At 37.7% G+C, this 19703-nt stretch overlaps 1 protein-coding gene across 5 annotated transcripts in view; it reads right to left on the bottom strand.

The window, feature by feature from the left end:
* NR2C1 (nuclear receptor subfamily 2 group C member 1) overlaps nucleotides 1–18774 on the bottom strand; it is a 38682-nt gene extending 19908 nt beyond the window's left edge. The window contains exons 1-6 of one of the 5 annotated variants that reach the window (XM_019732170.3): nucleotides 18496–18774; nucleotides 12856–13058; nucleotides 8329–8402; nucleotides 4921–5151; nucleotides 1930–2011; nucleotides 571–750 (exon numbers count right to left, since the gene is read on the bottom strand). In XM_019732170.3, coding sequence (XP_019587729.1) covers nucleotides 571–750; nucleotides 1930–2011; nucleotides 4921–5151; nucleotides 8329–8382 — 547 coding nt within the window. In that variant the 5' untranslated portion in view covers nucleotides 8383–8402; nucleotides 12856–13058; nucleotides 18496–18774. Of the gene's footprint in view, nucleotides 1–570; nucleotides 751–1929; nucleotides 2012–4920; nucleotides 5152–8328; nucleotides 8403–10550; nucleotides 10573–12855; nucleotides 13059–15809; nucleotides 15834–18481 lie in introns of those variants that run through there. The other 4 variants (XM_074326163.2, XM_019732168.3, XM_019732172.3 and 1 more) reach the window with 4 other exon arrangements.
* Between the last annotated feature and the right edge of the window lie 929 nt (nucleotides 18775–19703).

The raw sequence follows: 19703 nt of genomic DNA, 5'->3' as shown, positions 1-19703 counted from the left end.
AAATATAGGTGATATATTTCACTTATTTTATTGAAATTTTATTTCATGATACTTAAGATAACACAGTATAGTTGTTAATGTACATTTTCTGAGGAAAAAAGCTGCCAAGATTCAAATCCAAGTTTTTCCACTTATTAGTTGGGTGACCTTAGACAAGTTACTAAATCTGTTTACTCAAGTGTAAAATAAGAACAGCAGTATCTACTGCATAGAATTTTGCTGTGAGAATAAGAAAGTTAATCATATGCTATACACAGGTAGGCATAGTGAGAGCTCAATCAATATTAGCTATTGTCATTAATTGAAAACTAAACTGTTTTCTAGTTAGTTGTGCTTATTTTATTTTTACCATGTTCAAACTACAAATACACAAGTTGCATACAGGCACTCAATAAATATTTGTTGAGTGAATAAAAAATACATACCTATGCACATATTTCTATATTTATAGTTGGAAAACTGTAAATTAAAAAGCATACATATTTGACATTGTAATGTGTTAATTTTAACATACTTCTAGAGTTTGCCTGAATCCTTAAAAGTATTTTCTCCTTTAAAGCTAATACATACAGTCTTGCTTCATTCCAAAGGCAATACATCTCTGTAACCTGCAGTATTGACAGCGATTTCGATGATGTTTATTGATAATACAGTCCTTTGATCCTCGACATGAGTAAACTAAATTTTTTCGGATACTTCTTTTAAAAAATCCTTTGCAGCCTTCACAAGTTACTGCTCCATAATGACGCCCTAGAGACAAAATGTTTAGGAAAACACAAAAGTCACATTTTAGAACAGAAATAAAATAAGCCTATTTCTTCTCTTTAAACAATATATGAGATGAAATTGAGATTTCTAAGTTTATGACCTGAAAAAAATGTTTCAGGAGTAACTAAACAGAGAATGAAACAACCATATTCTCTGATAAAATATTATTGAACAATATGAGATTTTAATTTTGTAAAGTAACCTTAACAATGGTCTGGAAAACTTGGAAAAGAGAAGAACAAAATCACCACAACCCTTTGATTTAACATAATAACTATTTTCAATTCTGAGATCACTTACAAATTACAATTCTGTAATATACTACAGAAATATATATTATTCTGAAAACTATGCTCCAAAATAAGGCTATAATGTCAGTTAATATTTGAACTGTCATAATCCTGCCTCACTGTGGGTTCCACTTTTTAAATCTCTGGAGAAATCTGCTGCACTTTGATTAACCTATCATTTCACAAACCATTTCTTTGGCACAACATCAATTAAGGGAAAAACTCTAGTGGACATTTTTGTAATTAGGCTATGGAAAAAATTAAAGAAAACAAACTGGGCCTTTAAACTATATCCCACTGGCACTTGTGAACATAGATTTGTATTTCTGATGTGAAGTTAACAATGGCCAGAACTAAAATGACATAACCCTGAGTACTAGTAATAGGTTTGGAGAAATGCCTGCTCAGGTATGCAAAGCATTAAAAAAAGGTTACCAGAGCTTTTTCCACCTCAGTAATTTAAGGCACTCTGTATTCCTAGAATGAGAAAAGGGTTCAATAAGTAGGTTTACAAAATAATGTTATATATTATTAAGGATCGCAACTCATTTTTAAGCAATTCCTTTGACAAAACTTGTGTCACATTCAAAAAATTCTCACAAGTTCAGTTTACTTTCAAAAGACGAACTATCTTTTATAATTCTTTGAAGTATGCATTTTATGTCATTGCAAGGATCAAGTTAAAGTACACTGAAGTGAAAAATCTATGTGAATAAAACGCTTTGGAGAAAAATCAGTTAAATTTGGCAGGCTACAAATATGAACCATAAAAACCACACGCTCATTTTTCTTTTTACTTTCAGTAGAAGAAACACGATCGTGTGGTACTTATTTTAACAACACAACACACATAAGTTATTTTTAATGTTACCTGATGCTTTGTCTCCACATACTACACAAAGATCAAAAATTTTATTTGGTCCTTGGTCTGGGGAAGAATTATCTGTTAAAAGCTAAAGAAATAATAATTTGTTATTACTCAATAATGCTTTCATGTAAAAAATTAAAAAAACATTCAGTCAGTCTTACTTTTTGCTTTCTTTTCCATTAGTTATTCTACAACTTTGAACTATTATTATGCATATAGCAATTAAACTATTTGTAATTTTCTTAACACATAGGTAAAAATTTCAATGTGACAGTAAGAATACCTTCTTAATTTGTTCCACAATTTCAAAGTAAACAAACTGTTAGACACACAAATACGTGAGTATTTTTTAATGCATCTCATCCAGTAAGCCCTTATTTTTCATATGGAACACATCAAATTATTGCAGCAGTCATCAGTTGTATCATGATATTTGTCTTTGAACAGCTTAGAACCTTTCCACATGGAATGACATGATTAAAATATACTATACCAGCATAAAAGATAACTCTGAATTTTTCAAATAGAAAAGGAATTATAAAGAAAAAAAATTTTGTTGATGTAGTTACTTATAATTATGGAAATATAATTGATACACAAAGGTGTAAACTTTCCATTAACAGGTTGTCTCAGGTTAGAGTTAGGTGTAAGTGGTTGAGACCACCAACTCTGGAGTCTGATAAATGGTAGCAAGTTAGTGGGACTAGATGGGGTGGTCTAGGGAAATTACTAAGCCTCTTTTTTAGATTATAAAAAGGGCTCATCACTAAGTACAGCTAACATAATGCTGGTAAAGAAATACTACTCTCAGGTTTGTCCTTCAACTTTTTCATCATTTCTTTCAATCTTTTGAAAAATAACCAAATTAAATCCAAAAAAATGTGATCTAGCATTTTTAAAACAACCCACAAAGTAATCCACTGCTTTGACTCTTTCTCTTCTCTTAGAGGTGAGAATGCCTTCAGGAGCAATTCTGATTTTACAAACTTTAAACAGTCCTTAAAATAGCTGTACTTTTTATTTTATAAAAATAAAATGTTTCTTTTTCTATCACCATAAAAATCAGTCTTTAAAAAAAAACTTAAAAAACCAAATTCTGGTATCATATGTCCTTTGAAAGCATCAAAGACAAGTATCACTCTTCCTGAATAGCATATTTATTGCAAACGGTACTAATCTCTTATTTGCTATTTGTTTCTAAGGGTAGAAGAGATAGTGAGAGGTTAAGGGACTTGGCCACCACACATCGTTGGTCACCAGGCCAGAAATCACATCTTCTTGGCCCAGGGGCATTCCATCCTATACCTGTTTCTCTTTCATCGCCCTTAGCAACGATCCATAAAGTAGTCAAAGTACCAATACTACCTTTACTTTTAAAATACAGAAATTTTTTCTAAAAAAGAGTAACTTTACAGTGCAGAAATCTAACACACATTTCTTTAGCCAGGTGGTCAAGGTCATTGTCAGCAGTCATAAACCATGATGACAGTAAATACCCTTGATAGGATGTGATGAAAGTAGCACTTAACCTCTATGATCTTCCTCCCCGAAACCCACAACTCTAGTCTAATCACGAGAAAAACATCAGCCAAAGTCTCATAGTGGGCAACCTACAATATCCCTACACCTCAAGGTCATCAAAATATAAGGAAAGTAAGAGAAACTGTCATAGGTAAGAGGAGTCTAAGGAGACATGGCAACTAAATGTAATATGGTATCCTAAAACAAAAAAGGGTATTAGGTAGAAATTAGGAAAAGCTAAAAATATTGATTTTAGTTAATAATGTATTAATATTAGCTCATTAATTATAACAAATGTATCATACTAATGTGAAATGTTAATAACAGGAAAAACTTTGTGTTCAGAGGTTATATGGGAACTATGCGTACTAACTGCTCAATATTTCTGTAAATGTAAAGCTGTTCTAAAAAATTCGAGTTTGTTAAAAAACAAATTAAGGTATGAATATTACACATTTTTTAGTGATGTCTGTCTTGATAACTTTTTATAAAATCTATCCATTTTCTCACCTTAACAGCTTCTAAAGATAATAAAAGTGATGTAATTTGAAATAATAACAGAATCTATCAGGATATATAGGCAAAATTCTATATTTTATGAATTAGTTTTTCAATCCTAAAAGGAATTTTCTTTGATTAGGTTTTCATCACAAAATATGGACTCCAATTTTAAGTGGGCATACCTCTAAAATATCTCTAAAGGCAAACTTAAGGGTTCATTGTATTTGTATTCAATTATAGCAACCGGCAGTAAAAATATCTACATAACCACAGGCGTGTAGTGTGTAAAAGCCTTAACTGGCTCTTGAAGAACAATGTATAACTAGCAAAAACTACCACTAACACGAAGTCAAGTTAATCTACACTAGAGTTCCAATGCTAAAGCAGACCATGGAGTAGACTGCTTGCTATATCAACGAAGATGTAGGTAGATAACAGAAGAGCAAAGTGACAAAGCCGGCAGCGTTCATACCAACTTCTTGATTTGGCAGCTGCTTGTTTGAGGCACAGGAAGCTTGGTCCTAGAAAATGCAGCTACAGAAGATGCTTCTGATCTGGCAGTTTCCTAACTGTGCAGAAGCAGCAGGTCTCTTCGAAGCAACTTCTGAAGCATGCTCCACTAGTTATTTTTGGAAGCCTGACCTAGAACTATTTCTACAGCCTTCCGAACAATTCTGAGCTCTCTGTGTTCTTTACTAAATTCTTTCCTGACCAAACCAGCCTTAGTAGATCTTACCATATGCAACTAAGAACCCCCAAAATATACGGGTGTGAGGGTGCGTGAGGAAAAGTACAGTGGCCCGTCGGAGAGGGCAGTCAGCATAGGTAATCTGCACAGCCCATGCATTTAGGCAAGACTGTTTTTTCCTTACCAAACATGCAAAACCTGAAGTCTTAATGTCAGGATTTATACTTATGACATGCTTTTTAATGTTTTCAAGTAGAAGATGAAAAGACACTACAGTTATTTACCTGGAGGTGTTGTGCAGACAGATCAGGAGTTGTGAAAAATAACTGATTGACACCTGCTGCATCTGGAGTTGTGAGGAAAACTTTCCCTGGAGTGGAATCTTGCCTGGCCAGGACGACTTTGCTTGGAGTGGATCCATCGTGATTTGTCAGAATGAATTGCTTGCCTTGTGTATTATGATCAAGCGCTGTCACGATCTGGATTTTCTGGCCAGTTTGCTGCTCTGTAACAATCTAACACAATCACGTAAAATTAGTAATCAATTCAACTCAGTTTTTTTTTCCTCAAAGAACACAGTTTTGCCATACATTCAGACAAAGCTAGAAAAACATACCATTACATATACAATTCAATATAATACATAAACATCTTTTCAACTGGCAATTCTACTTCCATAAAATCTTATCTTACAGAAATAAACAAATGTGCAAATAAAGGTACAATAGTGAGAACATTTAGACCTCACTATTTTGATTCCTTCCACTTCCCTCCCACCTTCCACTTAGACAAACATATACAGAGTATATTCTATTTGTGAAGCAGTTTGTTCTGGGATAGAGCAATAAACAAAACAAAATCTTTGTTTTCATAAAGCTTTTATTTTAGTGAGGAAAGGCAGATAAAACCAAATAAGCAAATAATATTATCAGGTGGTATTGAGTTTTATAAAGAAAAACAAAGCAGGGTAAGGTGAGTCACTGATGAAATGAGAGCGATGAGAAGGTAACATTTTTGCACAGACCTGAGTGAAGCAACAGACCAAGGCTTGGGACTAGCTGGGGGAGTGCATCCCAGGAAGAGGAAACAGAACATAAAGGGTCATGAAGCAGGAGAAGTGTGTTCTACACGTGAGGCAAGAGGCACAGCAAGAGAGAGCTATGTGAGTGCAACCAAGTGGAAGAGTGGGTAGAAGATGGGATCTGAGTGACAGCAGAGGCCAGATGGTATAAGGCTTCCTAGGCCACACAAAGTCTGGATTTCCTACTGTGTGAAATGGAGAGACACTGGAGGGTTTATAAAGCAGAAGAGTGCCCGGATCTTTTTCAAAGAGGACCATTCTGGATTTAGGGTGAAGACTAGACTGTGAATGTTCAAGAGTAGAATTAAGGGAGACGAGGATGCTACTGTAGATACTGGCGCTATCTGGGTATCATCACACATGGGCAGAAATACTGGCTGAGAACCGGGCAGCAGCCATGCTAGGGTGAAGACAATTTGGGATATTTTATGAAGGAAATGGTGACAACATGAGCTGATGGACTGGATGTGGAACATAAGAAGAGTCAAGGGTAACTATAAAATTTTGGCCTGAGGCATTGGGAAGACAGAATTGCCATCTACTTAGATGGAGTAGTCCAGGGAAAAGCAAGTTCATGAACAAACAGAACTAACCCAGCATGAGAAATTGTGTTGTTTTTGAGCAAATATTTTACAGAGTAAACTCACTAAGCCAATTTAATGCCTTGATTCAATTTTTAAATGGCAAAGTTGGTGTGTTTCCAACTTTTTCCATTTCCCTGAAATTATTTTCATCAAGATTATTTTCTATGCAAAATTTACAACAAAATTCTGAATCATTAATCAGTTTTTATCTAGAGCAGATTGTATTGATTATAGCTGCTGCCAATTTTAGTTTTCTTTATTGACCTTTATTTCTACCATGTCTTATTTTTGTGGGTACAGTTTTAACTGTTATCAGTTTCATTTTACATGAATTATTTCTACTAAATCCAGTCTCCATCCTCCCTAAAATTTCTAAAATTTTCGATGATACCTATGAGACATTGAATGAGTTCATGTATAACAAATTTTACTATGTAAATTTTAAGCTATCTTAAGGGTTTTTTTGGATTATTTCTATCAGTAATATTCATTGTGAATTGAAGTCTAATGGCTGACGCTTATTTCTTACAGAAAAGAGCACTTAGGTGCATGCACAGTGCAACTTTCATTGGGTTGAAACATTTTGCTTAGATGAGTAAAATGATGCTTATTGCAGCATAATAATTATAACTGGAAACTGAAGCAATCCAAATGGTCTTCAATAAATAACATTAAATAGATTACAGAAACAGTTCTCAGGTCTCATGATCCTGTTACACTCTAAAAATTACTGAGAGTCTCAAAGGGCTTTTGCCTATGTGGGTTATATACACGATATTTTACCATACCATGTTTCCCCAAAAAGAAGACCTAGCCGGACAAACAGCTCTAATGCGTCTTTTGGAGCAAAAATTAATATAAGACCCGGTCTTACTTTACTATAATATAAGACCTGGTCTTATTTTACTTTAAGACCGGGTCTTATATAAGAACGGGTCTTATATTAAATTTTTGCTCCAAAATTTTGCTTATATTAATTGTTGCTCCAAAAGACACACGACAGTGGATTGTCTGGCTAGGTCTTATTTTGGGGGAAACACGGTATTAGAAATTCAAGGAGAGAAATTTTAAAAATTTATATTAATAATTAACTTATTAAATGTTAAATAACATTTATGAAATATAAGTATATTTTCCAAACAAAAATTTAGTGGGGAGAGTGGCACTGATTTACGTTTTTGCAAATTGTTTTATTGTCTGGCTTAATAGAATCTGCCTCTGCATTCAATCTGTTGCAATACATCGTTTTGGTTAAAATATAAAAAGAAAATCCAGCCTTACATTTATTGGTAAGGGGGAAGAATATCTTAATAGCCTCTTTACTGTGGAAACTGTTCTTTGATGCTATACCCAAACTTGACTTTTCAAAGGTTTGTTTCAATGCAGAATTAGAAACTAAAATCCATTGGTCGACCCTGCAATTTGAATGGATCCTTTACTCATGAGTGATTTTATAACATCATGCATTGGTCACTTGGGAAACATTAGTTCACTGAGTTATGTCCACCTTATAAATGTTAACACATTTCATGTCATATAACCTCTGCAAAATTCTGCTGTACACTTGCGAAAGAATGATAGTGAAAAGGAAAATGACATTTTAGTATTATTATGAAAATAGTTTTGACCTTGCTGATTCTCTGAAAGAGCCCCTAGATGACACTTTGAAAACCTCTGGATTACGGTACCTCTTACTAAGGAATAGGACATAACTTTAAAAAACTAAGATCTGTCTACTGACATGGGTCTCCTCCCACTGGGCCAAAGATGTTGCCTGACCAGGTCCCCACACTCGTCCACAACTCTTTATTAGCTGTTTTTCTTCTGTGCTCCTTTAGCACCCTATACAATCATCTATTATATCACCATATTCTACCGTGATAGTCTATTTATCCTGCTGTCTGTCACTAGATTAAAGCTACCTTGAAGTAGAGGGTATCTATTATTTCTATACTCCAGAACCTAGCATATACATTTGGTGTAATTAAGTTTGGTGAATCAATGAATGAACTGAAAACTAGACATACCTCTCCCATCTGCTGTTCAATAATTTGATGTGCAATTTCTTCTATGGTTGCCATGATCTAATTGCAAAAATGTCCTGCCAAAAATAAAAAGATGCCTTTTCATAATCAAACCCACAAAGACATATTTATTGAAGAATTTAGAAATGAAATTATGATAGTTAGGATTTTCTTCAAAGTAACCCAGTTAGATGGGTGGGAGTGGGAGGGAATAAATAAAACAAAATTGGCCAAGCACTGACAATTACTGAAAACTAGTGAAGTTTATACAGGAGTTCAAAAAATTATTCTCTCTGCTTTTATATATTTTGAAAATGTCTACTTAAAAAAACTACTCAAGCAATTTTACTTTTCAAAGATACGGAAGCCTAAACAGGACAGCTCTGATACAGACCAGGAGTACTTCAATAATTTAAACAAGGGCAATCCTATCTGTAAATAAACATATCACTGTAGCCATTTAACACACTTTTATCAATACATTATAAAAACTGACAAAATAATTACATGCATTTGGAAGGATAGATTTCTCTAGAATTTTACAATGGTTCTTCATTAGTGACAATGTCTTATATATTAATGTTTATTTGAATTTAATGTAACGCTGTCTCCAAATGGATTTGAGAGGCTGTAAGATTAATGAGTGGACTCTGACTTTGCTTTTTCTCTACGTGAGGTAGTCAAGAATACAAAATTTACTTCTGACTTTATAGACTGTCATAAATTCCATAGTATTCTATAATTATAATTAACATTAGTTGCCAGATTACCTGAATTGTTTTTCCTTCTATTATTTTCATTAAAATTTAATGATTCAGTTAGTTATGCTAACAGCAATATTCAATATTTAGCTTGATTGTTCAACTATCACTCACTAAGTTGAAAAACAGTGGTCTCAATCTCTCTGGAACCAACCAAGGAGAGAGTGCTGCTCCCGGACCTATGTGCTCTGGGCTCCTGGTGCAGTGACAGCCCTGCCAACTTCTGACCCATCTTCAGGGTCATTCTTCCCCTTTCTTGAAAGATAACCCATGTTTGAAACTGAGTAACTCTATTGGCCCATCCAGTAGAATCCCACAAGTATAAGAGCCTTCCTTTGTTTCATCTCATCTATGTCCCCTTCAGTTCAAGCTGGCAGCATTTCTGCTGGTATAAAATTCTCAAAAATCTTGTTGCCTTCCATGCAATGCATAGTGATGCAAGCCATCAGACAAGAAGAGTCCCCTACAGATTTCTTCTGGATAACCCATCTCTATTCCTGGCTTCTGTTGAGACGGCTGATTGGATCCATAAATCACGTGTCCATAATCTCTTCAGGAAATAGTTGTCCAGTCACATCCTGGGTAGTCTCTCCAGAACATGCTTTTGCTTTTGTTTTGCAATATGGATAGGCTGAGTATTTTCCAAATCTCCAAATCCTGATTCTATATCTCTTAACAATTCCTTCTTCAATTTACTCTCTCCTCTCACATTTTACTGTAAGTATCAAGGAGAAATCAGGCTGTATCTTCAACACTTTGCTTAAACATCTCCTCAGCTAAATATCCAAGTTCAGTACTTTACACAAAACACTAGAACACAACATGACTAGTCATGTTCTTTGCTATTTTCTAACTTGGTTCTCCTTTCCTCCAGTTTCCAATAACATGTTCTTCATTTCCATCCAAGACCTCAGCAGAAGCACCTTTAGTGTTCATATGTCTACCAACATTCTGTTTATGATGATGATATGTGTATATCTCTTAGATGACAGCAGCTTTTTCCACAGCTTTCTTTCTGAACGCTTACCGAAATTGCCTTTGACATCCTTATTTTTACCAACAGTTTCTTCAAGGCAATCCAGGTTTTTTCTAGCATGCATACCCGAACTCTCCCAGCCTCTACTCATTTCCTTGTTCCAAATTTTTAGGTATTTGTTACAGCACCACCAGCACCACCCACATCCCACTACCAAAATCAGTATTTTTTTTACCAGCGCTGACATAACAAAGTAGCACAGCTCAGTAGTTAAAACAACAAAAATTAATTTTCTCACAATTCTGGAGGCTAGATGTTGGAGAGAAGCTGTAGGTAGGATTGGTTTCTTCTGAGGCCTATTACCTTGGTTTGTAGATGGCCGTCTTCTCTCTGTATCTTCACAAGTCTACTCTGTATTTGAGTTATAATTATAATCCAGTCATATTGGATTAGGGCCCACCCTACTGACTTCATATTAATTTAGTTACCTCTTTAAAGCTTCATCTGCAAATGCAGTCACATTCCGAGGCACTGGGGGCAAGGACTTCAACAAATGAATTTTGGGTGGAGAAAATTCAGTAAATATTTAAGCATAAATCTAATAATAAATGTGCAAGATCTATGTAAAGAAAGCTTTAAAATGCTACCTAGAAAGAGGGAAAACCACCTGGAAGGACACATAAGAAAAGGGTTATAGTGACTATCTTCAGGGAAAACTGGAAATTTGGAAACAGAAATGGGACAGAGACTTATTTTTCACTGAGTGCTTGTTCCTTTAAAATTTTAATGATAAGTATCACCACAAAAAAGTAATTAACAGTAACAAAAACAGTTTAAAGGAATCTTTTCCAGAAATCCTAAAATCAACACTAGTTGTTCCAGCACATTAGACTCCAAGAAGCTACTTCATAATGAAAACTCAGGTAGATAAACTATTTCTCTATATTATTGTTTGATTACTTAAAAGTATATGAATAGGAAGGCCTGAATTCAACTCTAAGCACTATTAGACAAGCTAACATTTATTCTAAGATCAACTATTATTTTAGCCGAAGAGACCAAAGAGCATGAGGGTATACTCTGCGGTGTGTGTGTGTGCACGCGTCGCCTGCTCGTGCTTAACTGTACATTTTGTCATTAGCGAAGCTACAGGTAACACAATGCTAAATGGATCTGAATGTTAATGTCCTGGGATGGTATTCTTGAGTAATGAACTCAGGGATATTCAAATCCCCCTCCCCGCCCCTCGTTTAAAAAGAGCAGGAAACAGTAATGGATTCTTAACCTGTTTTAGAGGTGCAAACTCCTTAGAGAATCTGACTAAAGCTCCTCAAAAATACATACACTTACATATATTTGGTGGGTTCCACTTTGATCCAACACATCAATTTTCTACTTCTCTCTATATAAACCCTCTGCCCTACTACAGTAGTCTAGCGCTCTTATCTCATACTGTTTTATAGATCCATATAATCCAAACTGTTCAGCAAAAGAATGCTCAGGGAAAGTTTCTGGAGTTTTTACTTCAGTGATCATATATCTCAATTTGTGGTGAGCAAAACTGTCATGAGATGAATCTGGAAAACACATTTGACCAAAAAAGGCAGACTAAGAACAACTTTTCCCCTTTGGATCCCTCAACAACCAAATATATTTTCCACTGCAACCTTAAACTATCACATCCTACTTGTAAAGCCTGTCAGATGTCTGTCAAGCCAGCTCATTAACCTCCGAGGTGGGACAATTAAGTTCATGAACTCATCTTAGAAAAAGTGCTACATACCTCACTGCTGAATATCACTACAGTCACCTTCAAAGCACTCCCCTTGGGAAGCTATGCACCGATGCCAGCACCTAGTCCACCCTTCAAAGCAATTGGAATTCTTTTTCTGCAGTTGCCATCAGAGCTGTCGTATTACCCTTCATGTCCTGAATGTCATCAAAATGTCTTCCTTTCAATATTTCCTTTATCTTTAGGTAAAGAAAGAAGTCATTGGGGGCCAGATCAGGTGAGTAGGGAGGGCGTTCCAACACAGTTATTTGTTTCCTGGCTAAAAACTCCGTCACAGACAGTGCCATGTGAGCTGGTGCGTTGTTGTGATGCGAGAGCCATGAATTGTTGGTGAAAAGCTCAGGTCGTTTTCATCTAACTTTTTCACACAGCCTTTTCAGCACTTCCAACGAGTAAACTTAGTTAACTGTTTGTCCAGTTGATACAAATTCATAATGAATAATCTCTCTGATATCAAAAAAGGTTAGCAACATTGGTACAAGTTCGCGAATGTAATTGTCAGACCTCGTATTTTAAGATTCAAGTCTAGGAAAGCACAGATGCAGTGACATAAAGTCAAATCTATAATCCTACTTTCATTATTACCTACTTCTCATCAAACTATCCAGAATATAATACATATTTAGATGTAAATAGATCCATGAAATAATTAAAATATATTATACAATCTTGTTCATTTAAAAAAACCATTACCATTTATAAGAACGAGGGAGACTATCTTAATTAATTACAAGTCCTATACAAATTTATTAAATTTTACCAGAATTCAGACATTCCCACAAGGTATTATTCGCTTTGATAGATAAAAATATTAGCAAGCAGGAAAGGAATACTGGTAATAAAATAGGTATCTGGCATGAAAGCAGGTATTTAAGAAAGTGTGTTAGTCACTTTGGTTGAGATAAAAAGCTCAACTGCTGCTAGTTTAAGCAAAAAAAGAGGGGGTGCGGGGGACAGGGGAATGAATATACATACACCGCTAGGACTACAGCAGACCTGACCTTGGGAAAAACGAACTAGGGTTTCTGATGCTGTCAGGATCTATCTCTATTCTCAGCTTCTCCCTATGTGACTTCTTATTTTCAACTGCGTAGTAAAGCACCAGGAAAGGAAAAGTAGTCTTCTTGAATTCCCATTTTAAAATCTTGGCAATGGATTGTGATTGGCCTAGTTTAGGTTGTGTGCTCATCTTCTGGATTAATCACTGTAGGCGGGACAGGAAGAGAGAAAGGAAGGTTAATGATTGGCAGTTTGATTTTTTTGGAAAGCCTATTTACCAAAAGATGGGGACTAGCACAGACTTGCCTACTGATATTATCAGCATGGGACAGGCAACTCCTCCAATTTGTTTCTACCACTGATACACAGAACTCTTCAAGCAGAAGTCCACTGAACACTAACTACTAAGCCACTCAAACAATGTAATTCAGTGTTGAGTCCAATTTTCTGCTGTCAGGAGGAGGAGGAGGGGAAGGGGGAGGAGGAGGAGGAAGAAGAAAACCTTCTTCTTACAAGATACTATATCTAGAGGTCTACTTTTGGCTACTTCCAAATCAAGGTCCTTCTAATTTCTTGCTTTGTGTGTTCTTTAATAAATGACAAATTTAGTTTTACAGCTATGCTGTATATTCTATGTAGTGGAAACTAGAGAATTCATAAAACAGAATTAAGTGTGATGAATTTTTTTCAAGCATACCATACACATACCAAAAACATTTTCATTTTTTTTAAATTGGTAAAAATAGGCATAAGGAGTGAGGAGGGCAAGGCAGCCTTGCAATACTCAGTATTAAAAACTTGAGGCCTGGCGTCTTAAGCACTGGAGGCTCTTACACTTTCTCATGAAACAAGACATTAGGGGTTACCAGTTACCCTCATGTACTGATATAGAGTCTTATCAATGGGGGGGGGGAGGGGAGACTACTGACAGTTTTGAAAAGAATCAAAGTTTTGGGTTACCAGTCCAGAGTTTATTCCCAGATTTAAACAAAAATTTACGAAATGAGGAGGCTCATGAAGGAAAATTCAATAACAGGAAAACAAGATATATAGTTTTACATGTTTTCTAAATAAAACTAAATTTTAAAAGAATCATTATTCTTAACAAAGACAATAAAGTATTTTAAAAAATAGGTAAATGAGCGTGAAACTCTCACACACACACGATATGTTATACATAGCTATGATACACTAATACATACAGCTCTCAAGGATTCTGCTACAGCTGTGGTCCTCTGGAAGAGGGCTGCTTATTCCGCACCCAAAACTCTTCCTTTCAGATTCATGTAAGCCAATTTTACACCATAGTTTCTAATGACTTTATTATTGTCAGTCATTAATTTCTGTCCCAATACCATTTTCATTGACAAATTTGACCATATTGTCCCTTTACTGCCATCAATCAACATGGGTGAGTTTAGTGCCCATGAGGAAAACCCAAATTATAACTGAGCCAAAAAAGGCGTTCTTTACGCATTGTTAACTGAAGTCTAAAATGTTATAACCTTCCCAGAAAAATAATTTGCCAATGTGTACCAAGAGCATTAAAAATGTTCATACTCGTTGACCCAATAATTCATTCAATATTTTTCCATTCAACAAACACTTAAGTGCTTACTTTGGGCCAGGCATTTTTCTAAGTGCTAGAGATACAGCAGGGAGTATTAAAACAAACTTCCCCTTGTGAAGTTTATATTTTGGTGGGGTGAAACAGACAACAAACAAGTAAATAAAACATACAATATCAACAAATTGGTGAAAAGTGGAATGAAGAAAAATAGAGTATAAAGGAGGGACTGGCAACAGAAAATGCGGATGGTTGGGGGCGAACTGCAATTTTTAATAAGAGATCAGAGATAGACTTACTGTGAAGGTGACATTTTAGCAAACACAAAGTACAAAGACTCCTGCAAAACATATTCTCATTAAAGTCATGTATAAGAAAAATGTTTAGGGTAAAGGGGATCAAATATATGGTGATGGAAGGAGAACTGACTCTGGGTGGTGAACACACAATGGGATTTATAGATGATGTAATACAGAACTGTACACCTGAAATCTATGTAACTTTACTAACAATTGTCACCCCAATAAACTTTAATTAAAAAAAAGGAAAAATGTTTAATGATGAAGAGAAAATGCTTATGACAAACTAAATGCAAAGATCAAAAATCAATTTTACTTGCAAAACACACAAGGACTAAAAATAAACATTCTCAAATGTTAACGGTGATTTTCTAGGTAGAGATTTACAGGCCACTTATTTTCTTCTTCATGCCTTTTGAATGGATTGGATACCCACTATTGTAATCAGAAAAGTAAGCATCCCCTTATCTGTGGCTCATGGTATTGTGCGCCCATTTATCTTCTAAAGCACTTTGCCCTCATTTGCATAGATGACCATCTCCGATAACAGACTTCTAAAGAAAAGAACTGTGTAGTTTTTTTAATAAACTCATTTTTTCAGTGAACCTCTAGTGCTGAACAGTGCCCAGTATTCGAATCTGAACACAAGTATTTCCTGAAACATACTTACCAGGCCCTGGGAGATTCTGGGACTTGACAGTGAACAAGACATAAGATCCTACCCCATGGAACTTACATTTTAATGAGGAAACAGATTTTTTAAAAAATTTGCATGTGCTAAATGCTATGAAGCAAACTAGGAAGGAGTGATAAAGAGAAAAAGAATTAGAGGGAGGGAGTTTATGTAGGTAGCAGAGTGTAGTGTGTCCTAGACCTCATGTCAACAAATCAGAGTTTCAATCCATTTTTACTGCTTACTACAAGACTACATGTCAGTCACACAATCTGAGGCTCAGTTTCCTCAAAAAGGAAATGGATTCAATAAAATCTACTTCAAAAAGTTGCCGTGAAAATTCAATGTAAGTGAAGATACGTATACCTATGGCTAACAATCTCTTATAGGTAAGAGGTAGTAGCACCTGAAAGTTACCTGAATGAACAAAGTGCTCAATAAATGAACAAGAGGAGCTCAGAGGAACCACCACACTGGAGAGAGTCTGAGAAAACCTTATAGAAGAGACATCTGAGCTTCACATTGAAGGTTAAGTATTTTGACCAGCCTGAGGGACAAAGCAAAAAGCATGAGGACGTCTTTACGACACAGAAGACACACAGTACATATTTTTGGCCTTGATCTCATTTCTACACACCTCCTTCCAGGAAAAGCAGTGTCAATGGTGCCATCCTTCTTCCATTCAGAGTGAAAATTTTAAGTCTGTGCTCTTTGACCACATCAGATACAGTTCATTTTCTTTTCTCACATCTGCTGTCCCGCTTTCCCTACTAGTCCCACTCCCATCAACTGAATATAGGAGTTGTCATCTAAGCAATATTTTGCAAACTTTGTGTTGTGAGCCGCTTATGGATGGTGAAACTTAAGTCAGAATTTTAAAAAAATAGAAAATAGTGTATCAGGCATAGAGAGGGTTTGAATAGTCTCACGAAGACTTGATTTCAACTTAATCTGTATGAGTGTGCTGACTCATGATGCAAAATGTATCGTTTTCTGTGCTGTATAGTCAAAAACAGTTTGAAAATATGATATAAAACAGTAATTTTTTTTTCTGGTGGGCTGGGTAAAAGTCTCTGAAAATCTGATGGAAGATAAGATTTCTCTCACCAGAAAACACAAGTTCACATTCATTTATAAATGATGGTATATGCTGAATTTCAAGGGGTTCATAAAACCTCCTGTGGCTAGCCCAAGGCCTTCAAGCTAAGACCTTTTCAGGTAAGTTTTCAGCTACTTTTCAGGATTGAATTTCTGAATGTATATTTGATGTACAACTTTGTGTATATGAAAGGCCCCTAAAAGGCAAGAACCATCTTTGCACATATTCGAAGTCCCAGGAAGGCAAAAACCATCTTTTTAAAGTCAGCAGCTTTGACAAGTAGCAGTATCTCAGAATGCTCACAGAACTGAACCACATCCTTTTTCTCCTGCTTCAGAACCATCAGTGTCTCTTGAATGGTCAAAGAATAAAGTTTCAGCCCTTTTCCTGGTATTGTTTTCAATATTCATTAAGCCCCTATAACATGCTTGGCACTGTGAATACAAAGCAGTTCCTTTATAGTCTGACTTCCTCATCTTCTCATTTTATCTCCTTTCACTCCCAAGATGGGTCTCTCTTCAGGTCAAACTGGGATGTTCTTTATGCCCTAATACACCATTCCAAGCTCCTCCACCCTCATTTAAATTGCACCTGACCTTTAAGACTCAGTTCAAAGGATTTTTTTAATCCAATCTTTCTAGGTAGGTCCAGCAGTTATCTGTGTATACTAAGGTTATTAACTAGGATTCAAAGACTTCTGTTAACTTCTAATATTGTACGCCAAATTTTAGGTAAAGGTGCATTTTTGCAGAAGGCTGGTCCATGGTTTTCATAAAAGATTTGGAGGTTGCAGAGGGTCCCATAATGCAAAAAGGTAAATAATTATATTTATAATACTAGTTCTTTATCCTATGCTTTTCTTTTGTCTTTTCTATTCCCCAAGGATAGGAATACATTCTTTGTGTGCAGACACACCAACAGTAGTTATTTGGGGAATGTCTGCTGCCTTTGTTTCCCTTACAACCCTTCTTAAGAGACTGAACTACCCCTACAAAGAATGACATTAATTGTATTTCATGTGATCCAGTTTTTTTAATAAGAATAGAAATATCTTTTACATCTACCAATTGGACCTACAAGCAAAAATTTAAAACAGTCATCGTGTATCAATCAACCACACAACACTGTTCAACAACCCCTGAGTCAAAGGCCTACTTACAACTAACTTCCAGGGGCACAAAAGCCCTAAAGGCCTTACTTTCAAATCTTTTTGCTTTTCCTTTCCAGTTATTTTTTTTTACAAAACAGGCTGACCTACTTAGTGAAGGTTATGAGACAACCTGGCGACATTTGTTAATTCATAAAACGGTATCTGCAGGCGTTGGAGACAGTGTCTTAACAAAAGGGCTGCTGGACGCTTAGCCATGCCCAGTGCAGCGAGGACCCTGGCTGGTCCACTTTCTCAAAAGACACTGGTGCGAGGCCAGCAGCTACTCTCGCCCCATTTGTCGTGCAAGCTGAGGGCATTATTCCATCCGTCCCGTGTAAACACGAGACTCGTCAGGGAAATGAGGCCTCGGCTCGCGGCCACTCGAGGCGACGGCCGGCCTTTCCCGCACGCCGCCAGCAATCGAGCCCACCGAGTGCGGCTCCCCGGGACTGGGAAGCGGCGGCGGCGCCCGGACGGAAGCTTTTCCTGTAGGTGAAAGGTCAGAGGCGCCGCGGGAGGCGCCGCAGGAGAGACTGCAGTCCGCGCCGAGCAGCTCGCCGACTTCCCTCCAGGGCCCCGCCGCGCGGCCCGGCTGCGGGCTCCGGGCTCCGGGCTCCGGCCTCGGCCTCTCTCGGAGCCCCGCGCATTCGGCCCCGCCGCTTCGGCCACTCTCCGCGCTCCCAGCCCAACCCGAGCAGCTCGCCGCGGCGCAGCCAGGCGGGTCGGCCCCGCCGGCCAAAGCCCGCAGGTTGTTGGGAGGCCAGGGGGTGCGTCGGGTGGCAGTTGGGAGGAAAGTACACCCCCGCCCCCCGCCCCGGACGCGGCCGCTTGTCTCCACACCTGGCACTTCTTACCGGTGCTTCTCCGCCGAGCTGCGTTCTGCGCCGGGCGTGGACCGGACGGTCCCGCTGAGGCGGCTCTTGGGCGGCTCCGGAATAAGACAGGTTGGGAAAAGCTGGAGGGGGGAGGGTAAAGAAAAGTGGGGGCGCGGAGCTTTGGGGGTTTGTGTATTTGGGGGGGGTCAGAGTTCGTGACCTCTCTCTCGGCTCTGCGGTGCGCGCTCTCGGTCGCGCCTGCGCACCAGTGGTGTGGAGAAGCGACGGGAGGAGGTCGTGACGTTCCCTGGATGGAGGGATGAGAGAACCGAGCCTTTCCGAGTTGACTGTCCCCTATCGGCGAGGAGGGAGACTGCCCCGCCGTCGCTGCACGTCACGGTCAGGGCCTTGGAGAAGTCACGTGCGCTTTGCATCCTATTTGCCAAAGGTGGTCGTTTAAGTTTTGAGACGTTTCAGATCTAAGTAATAATAACCTCATCAATTTTGGACCGTTCGGTTTCTAACTGGAAAACTGGGCCGTATTATAGGTCTTACGTTAGACTCGTAGGTTTATGAGAGGACTAACAAGCCTGGGTAGATCCCAGTATTTAAAATCGCTTTCAGTAAAACGACAAGCTGGGGTAGAATCTTGTATAGAAAGGCAGTTTTACTTCTCAACTCTTGGAAGTAAATAGATATAATGGCTAAATGGAGCAAGAATATAATCACGTACAATGCAAGCTTACAGAAGGGTGGTGTTGGTTTTGTTCAGCAGTGTATTCCCAAGCCTATAGGACGGTGCCTGATGGTCAGTAAAGATTTGTGAAATGAAAAGGCTCTGACGGAACATCACATTCTGACAGTGACTGCCTGTGGCACCGAGGTGGGGCAGGAAGAGCTGCCCTGTGTGCAAAGCACTGTGTGGTTTGGACTTGAAGAGAAGGGGTCCTGGAAATTTCTTTCGTATTGATCAGCACTAGAAAGTCACAGATTCAGGCCAGCAACCCAAGTGAGGAAAAGCAAAGGTGCACTGGGAAGCACATTGCATCTGTCATTTCCCTCTGGAAGGAGGCAACTGGGCACAGGAAAAGGGCATGCAGCAATCCTTAACAAGTGGAAATATGCTTTCTGCCATATCCTCTAAAAGTTGGCTGCTGTGGTTTTAGCATCAGTTATGCTGTTTGGTGGTTTTAAGGCAGCCCCTCTTTCCAACCCCCCAAATCCTTAAGGTGGTCCCAAAGGTGAAA

Source organism: Rhinolophus sinicus, chromosome 1, assembly GCF_057876585.1.
Source record: "Rhinolophus sinicus isolate RSI-liver-muscle chromosome 1, RSI-T2T, whole genome shotgun sequence".
Classification (NCBI taxonomy): domain Eukaryota; kingdom Metazoa; phylum Chordata; class Mammalia; order Chiroptera; family Rhinolophidae; genus Rhinolophus; species Rhinolophus sinicus.
The sequence above is the reverse complement of the archived record's forward strand: the minus strand, read 5'-3'. Positions and strand labels throughout refer to the sequence as shown.